We start from the raw sequence: 7,279 nt of genomic DNA on the forward strand, positions 1-7,279 counted from the left end.
TCTGCGGCCTGCACCAAAACACACCAGCAACTGTAGGGACTTACGCCACTGACTGGAACGGTCCACATACATCTTCAGGGCCCTGACAGGGCAGATGAAGATTACCGTCCTCACTTGAAGAGGAGGAAGAGAAAGCCTGCAACACTATCACCTGCGAACGGAAAAATGTAGAGAGAACTTTAAGGACATAACCAGGTCTGGGCCTCAAAAATGCCTTGACCAGACCAGGAGCTAACTCAATGCAGGAACCGCTGACAGAGAGGGCCTGTAAGTCCCCAACACGCTTTAATGAGGCCAACGCCAACAGAAGAGTAACCTTTAGTGTCAGAATCCTCTCGGGAGCTGACTCTAAAGGCTGAAAGGGGGGCTCCATCAACCCCCTCAGGACAACAGAAAGGTCCCATGAAGGGAAACTAGAAGGACGAACCGGCCTCATGTGTTTAACCCCATGCATAAAGGAGGAGACCAAACAGTGTCTATCCAACTGGACATTGTCTGAGTCCTTTCGAGCGGCAATAGCTGCAACGTAGACTCTCAGGCTGGTAGCGGCCGCTCCAGCCGAAAACTTATCCTGCAGAAACTCCAGCACTGAACCGACTGGGCAGCTGACTGCATTCACAGGGCCCTGGCACTACTAATAGTCTCACGGACTCCATCCGAGAGATCAAATGCTAAGGGCAACCCCTGATCAGCCATACCCACAACTTCCAGATCTCCGGTCGTGGGTGCCAAATTTTCTTCTGTGTTTGTTTACACTGGTTTTCGAAAATTCACCACCACTCTATCCTTTTAGTGCAACAGCAGTTGCTGTGCCGTGTGATGTAATGCTAAAATCTTATTGGACAGCCCGTGTTTTCCCTTTGCGAAACTGAAAAGATTTTTTGGACTGGTTGAAAAAACAAAAAGCTTTTTCTGTGCACGAATGTTCACGGTCTATGTGGAAGCATCCATAAGAATCTGTTGTTTTATTCTCCTGTTTGTCAGCGCTGTTTCATCTGTTTAAAACGCCGAGCATAGGCAGAGGGTGAACCAACTCCAGGGTAAGGCTAGAAGCAGCCAAATCTATTAACTACAAACATCATTAACTCGTCTTTTTAGAAAAAAATCTGACATGGGTGTCATGTAGGCTAATAAAATATTTTTAATGGGACTGAATTTGTATTTAATGTGATTATAATTTAATAAAATCATTAGAAATTGATTATGTTTTATTTCCACGGTTATTCAAACAGCGAATAAATTCTATACAGAAAGCGACATTATTGCTAACTTTGATCTATCGCTAGTTTAAGCACTCTTTAAAAAACAAATTTATTATTAAAATTACTGAAGCTGTCTAGATTGTAGGCTTGCCACGATAGACGGTGTTGACGGTGTTACCGGTTTTAAGACGCAACACCGGTGACATCACTTTTCCACCGTGACACCGTCCCCACATTTTTTTTTTTTTTTTTAAGTATTCGTTTTTTTATTAAATATTTATTTGAATTAAATGGAAAATATAATTCTAAATAATTTACTTAAGACAAGAGCATGCACTATAATTAAAAACTGAACATGGCTACAATGCGTCATATTTCATTTATCACGTGAGGAGAACGAGAGGAGTCAAATTTACAGAAAGAGAATGGCCTTGTGTTTTTTTTTTTTTCGTTATGTTAATAAAAGTTCTGTGTTTAATATCAGTGATTTTTTTTTTTTTTTTTTTTTTTTTTTCTGTGTTTAATATCAGTAGTTTCGTTGTCGTCCATTCAAACAATTGACGCCGAATTGGCAATTCCCGCAAAACTGAAAGTGAAAGTATAATATGCACGCATTTATAAGCTATTTAACAGCAGAAAAAAAGAGGAAAAGAGGAAACCCCCACCCCCACGGAGATACCGGTATTACCGGTGTTGTCACATGTCGATTAACCGGTGGGGAAATTTCCTCATCGTCACAACCCTACTAGATTGTGAAATAAATCTCTTACTTACATTGTAAGTACATCTGCGCTTTGTTGTTTATGATGAGAATTCAAGAGTTGAAAGTCATCAAAACTGATGACTTTCAGTGATGACTCATCTGAACACCTCTGATTGGCCATTGCACTCTAAGCGCAAAAGAATCTTGTGTGATTGGTTATAATGCGCAACACTGTAAAAACGCCTAATTTATTGCGGCAATCGACACTTTCTATTCATTTTTAATTTGTTAGCAACAGACGTAATAGATTTCATTTGTTTGTGCATTTTTTGCACCAAGTCCCTGTGGCCCAGGGAAGGCTAAGGCCCCAGTCACACCGGATGTGTTTTTTAGCTCTGAAAACACAAGGCACACCACACTTCCTTTTTTTTGGTGACTTTTTAAAAAAAATTATTTTAATTAATTTATTTATTATTGTTTCTAGGCAACCACACAGCAAAATTGAAAGTGTTAAATTCACACTTTCAGTGTTAAAATTAACATTTTTTCAGTGTTTATATAGGTCCGCACTAGAGCTTTAAATAGTGTTACTTTTTTAACACTTTTATAGAGTTAAAACAACACTGCAAGTGTTATTAATTAACACTATTATTGTGTTTTTTCCCCTCATTTACACTGTTAGTGTTGAAATTACACTATGAGTGTCAATAGCTTTAACACCAAGGGAGTTATTTCTACATTTTATATAGTGTTCATACAAACCCTGATTTGTCATTAAATATAATCTGCATTCAGTTTAACTAAAAATACATAATGTGTGCATTCAACAGCAAACACATTGTATCAGTTTGGTCCTTTATTTTCAACAATGACATGTCTTAGACAAAACACTTAAAAGAAAGATAAAAATTCACCATCATAACACCCATTCAAACTCTACAGATGAAAAGACATGTAGGACTTCAAAATGCTGGCTGTTAGTACTGATGTACTCAACTAAATACATGATGCATTGAAAAATGTTGCAACTCCTTTACTCTTGGTAACTCACTGGTATAACCAACAGCAATGTTCGTAGAGCATAGCAGGAAGATACCTACTGAAACAACAGGTTGAGCACAAAGTGGACTTAGAGTTTGATAGCAGCAAAAACAAAAATTAGATAAAGAAAAGAGAGGGGAAAAAGATAAATACTATGTGCTTTAATGAACGCATAAAAATTCTGATATTTACTGACCTTCATGTTGTTTCACACTCAAAGGTCTTTTGTTCATCTTTGAAACACAAGTGAATATACTTTAATGAAAACAGAGATTTTTGTCCATGCATCAAGTCCACACAGCTACCACCTTGATGCTTAAAAAGTTCTTAAAGAGACTGCAAAACTAATTTATATGAATTGAGCAGTTTAGTCCAATTTTTTTTTTTTTTTTTTTTTTTTCACCTTATATGATGAACAGATTGAAATTAGGCTTTTATTCACAAACGGTGATCAGCAAACAAATGGTTCCTGTGAAAGCGCAAATGATACTGCATAATACGTGAATGAATCTCACTGGTTCTCATGCTTGAGCTTCCGTTTACCATATCTGATGTTTCAGTTGATAAATGTTTATATATGAATAAAAAGCCTAAATTCAATCTGTTTATCATAGAAAGCGATCAAGTCTCTTCAGAAAATATAGAATAAACCACTCAATTCACATGGATTAGTTTTACAATCTCTTCATGAACTTTCTGAAGTGTCATAATGGTATTTGCCAATAAAGAGACAAATCTCTCTGATTTCATAAAAATAATTACACTTGTGTTTTGAAGATGAACAAAAGTCTTAAATGTTAGGAATGACATGGGGGTGAGTACATGACTACTTTGATTTCAGTAAATTAACCTTATCATCAAAACAAAAAACAAACTTTGCAACAGTATCGAGTTTTACCTTATGGAAGTGCACAAGTCTGTCTCATCCTAATTTTCTTCATCATCACTGGACTTTTTTCAGGGCATCTTGGACAATCTGATTAAACATGACAACAATACAGGTGACAACTTAAGACTTGTAATATAATTGGAGGGAATTATTACACTGACAAATCAAATATTGACAAAAACATGCTTACATACCCCTTTGCCTTAGCATCTATGCTAAAGCCTTTGGTGGCCGATGCTTATTGATTATGCCTCTGTATGGTCAGCTGAAGAGAATGAAAGAATGAGGTTTGAGAATCTTGTGGGTGACTAGGAGAGAAAAGCAAAACAATTTCATGATTCATGTCTGTCAAGGCTTAATTCATACAGACCTACAGATAAATCTTTTACACTATCATTCTATGAAAGCTTTAAAAAAAAAATGTATAAACACTTCACACATTTAAGTATTAATAGATTTACCATCAGGTATGCCAGCAGAAACAATTTCTTCTGGACAACTTAAATGTAGATGCCTTTGGTTTATGTCCATGTTTAGTGTCAGCTTAAACATGGTTGCTATATGTCTGTCTACCTTCATTGAGAAAAACTTGGAATGCATGATCGTTAGGCAGTTACAACGATTCTTTTCATACGCGGCCAAAAATATAGTTAAGCAAAACGCTGGACTGTATGATTGTTCAGTGTAACTGCAGGAGTTAATGAACTTAATTTTTTTACAATTAAATTAATTAATTAATTAATGAACAGAACATGAACTGAATCACAGAAATAATCGTAAAAATAGTGAAGTCTAATTGAAGTCTAAAATAGTGTCGCGTGTGCAAACTAATCAGCATTAACGCCTCTTAACTAACCTCATTTTGCAAGCTGGCCTCTGGCTCGTGACGGTGGTCTGCCGCCGCGCTGTCTAAACACAAATAATGTTAGCACTCCGATGTTATAGAATTTGCAGTATTATACTAAATGTTGAAAAATGTAAACTAAGTATAAAAATTGATAGAATTAATGGTTAAAAATATATTATACCTGTGTTTGATTATCTCCGCTCCTCGCCGCCATCCGCCATTAATCAAAACGGAAATAATGTGCAAAGACCGGAAATAGGATCAACTCAGTAGTGTCAATTATATTAACTCATTGTAATAACACTGACTCTAAACACTGACTCACACTGCAAGTGTTCATGTCGTTCAAATCAACACCCGAATCAACACTTTTCAACACTGGAAAATTAACACCATAAAAACAACTCTATACAACTTTTGCTGTCAGTCTAATCAAAGGATTATAGTGCGAGCACTCTAAAATCTTAGGTTTTTGCTGTTAAGTAAACTGTCATATTAGCAAAAACCTTAAAAGAAAATACAGCTGTGGGTAACCCGCGATAGACACCAAGGCTGCGTGCGAAAGCTCTACAATGCTGCCTTCAGAGGCAGCACTCCAAGGCAGGAAGGCATCAAGGCACGTCCGAATTCTAATTCTGCTTCACTTCCTGTCTCCGGAGGTTCCTTCTTCTGATCGAATTTTGAAGGGAGCATAGATGTATCCTTCGCTGCTTTCGATTTCCCACAATCCCATGCATGTGTGTCATACAGGCTATATAAATAAAGATATTCTGGTGAAATTAGACTTATTACTTTATACAATAGATGAGATCTTGACCATGATAAACTTTATGAATCGTAATAGTGTAAAAAAGCATAATAAACAATATTTTTTGTAACAATAGTATTTAAAAAAAAGGTTAAAAGGGTTCAAATGAGTAGTAAATACAAATAATATTTAAAATATACTACCAATGATAACGAAACAGCCACTAATAACAGACCTGTTCTGCAATATTACTTGCATCAGTGCTTTTATTTTTTTAAGGAAAATCATGCAGGTACAGTGCAAGAACAGATGACAGAGAATAACATCAGTGTAGGTTGCAGTGCAGGTTTTTATTAGGCCACTGATATGGTGGTATTTTACCCATGGCTGGGTTATATTTTTTTCTTTCTTTTTTTTTTAATACAAGTAAATTTATGACAAGATGCAATGAACCGTATTATTCACAAAGAATTCTGCCCTTTTCTGAGCATGAGATATCATTCCAGTTATTTAGGTCAGGGTTTGTATTCATTAAAACACAGTCTTCATTTCCACCATTGTCATTTGGCTCACCCTTGAGCCAAAACCTGAATAAAATATATTAGATTTTCAGTTATTCACAGACTCGGGAATGCATTAGAAGCATTAAAATAAGACTACAATAGACTGAGATAATTATCTGTGAATGTTTCATCACTTACCCTTCTTTCAGTGGAGAATTATCCACCCATTTCATGTTGCCCTCAATCTCTATGTCAGACAATCCAATCCACACAGACACGCCCATGTTCTCCTTGATAAATGAATACACTCTGCTCTGTGTGAATGCAAACATAAACTAGTGTGATTCCTCTCATTCATGAACAGACAGTCACATCACTCATATAAGTCTACTCTTACAAACCCACCTGCTTCTCTTTACTCTTGATAATGACCAGATCAGCACCATGATCTCTGCAAAACTGTCGGCTATCAGACCAGTTCTTCATTTGAATAGTGGTGAAAAATCCACCTGAAGCACACAGGTTTCCTAACAGAAACACACATTTTTTAAGCTGTATAAATACAGTAAAGATAAAGAAAACTAGGTAAAAGACCTAGGAAGCAGTCTCCTCTAGGATCTCCTCCCCGTCCGGGGCACCAGTGGGCTTTAACAGAGAGACATGGAAGGTGGGTGAGATACGATATTCAGCCGGTAATGCTAGTCTAAAAGACACAGGTGTAATTTGACGGATAATTTTGAAAGGACCCACGTACCTGGGGCTTAGTTTTTTGCAGGGTAGGCGCAGGTGGAGGTCCCGGGTCGAGAGCCACACCCATTGGCCCAGCTCATAGGGGGGGATTGGGTCGGCGATGACGATCGGCCTGGGCCTGGGTCCGGCGGACGGCTCTTTGAAGGTGAATGTGGGCCCGATTCCAGGTGGCCTCGCTTATGCGCATCCAGGAGTCAACAGCGGGAAGGTCCGAGGGCTCTCCTGACCAAGGGAACAAGGGGGGTTGAAAACCCAGGGTACACTGAAAGGGTGTCAGGTTGGTTGAGGGTTTGCGGATAGAGTTCTGGGCGTATTCGGCCCAGAGGAGGAACCGACTCCAGTCTTCTTGGTGGTCGTGACAGTATGATCGCAGGAATCGAGTTAGTTCTTGATTGAGTCTCTCTGCCTGTCCGTTGGCCTCCGGATGGTAACCCGAGGTTAAGCTGACGTTAACTCCTAGGTGGCGGAAAAACTGGACCAGAGGCGTGAGGTGAACTGAGGACCCCGGTCCGATACAATGTCTTCAGGGAGACCGTAGAAGCGAAATACTGCATTACAGAGGGCCTCAGCAGTCTCCAGGGCTGTGGGTAGTTTGG

General features: G+C 38.4%; 1 protein-coding gene across 1 annotated transcript; it reads right to left on the reverse strand.

Moving 5' to 3' along the window:
- Positions 1 to 5,737: 5,737 nt before the first annotated feature.
- Positions 5,738 to 6,499, reverse strand: LOC127166089 (CD209 antigen-like protein E). The gene is made up of 3 exons (XM_051111173.1): positions 6,339 to 6,499; positions 6,132 to 6,247; positions 5,738 to 6,017 (listed from the first exon to the last, which is right to left on the reverse strand). The coding sequence occupies exons 1-3, from the start codon at positions 6,417 to 6,419 to the stop codon at positions 5,888 to 5,890; spliced, it is 327 nt and encodes a 108-aa protein (XP_050967130.1). The 5' UTR covers positions 6,420 to 6,499; the 3' UTR covers positions 5,738 to 5,887.
- Positions 6,500 to 7,279: the final 780 nt, after the last annotated feature.

The sequence above is a fragment of the Labeo rohita genome, chromosome 5 (genome assembly GCF_022985175.1).
Source record: "Labeo rohita strain BAU-BD-2019 chromosome 5, IGBB_LRoh.1.0, whole genome shotgun sequence".
NCBI lineage: Eukaryota > Metazoa > Chordata > Actinopteri > Cypriniformes > Cyprinidae > Labeo > Labeo rohita.

Coding starts and splice junctions, on each gene's coding strand:
- LOC127166089 (XM_051111173.1), bottom strand. CDS start 6,419: ATGAAGAACTGGTCTGATAGCCGACAGTTTTGCAGAGATCATGGTGCT. Junction 6,248..6,338: donor TCAAGAGTAAAGAGAAGCAG/GTGGGTTTGTAA, acceptor GCATTCACACAG/AGCAGAGTGTATTCATTTAT. Junction 6,018..6,131: donor AATTCTCCACTGAAAGAAGG/GTAAGTGATGAA, acceptor TATTTTATTCAG/GTTTTGGCTCAAGGGTGAGC.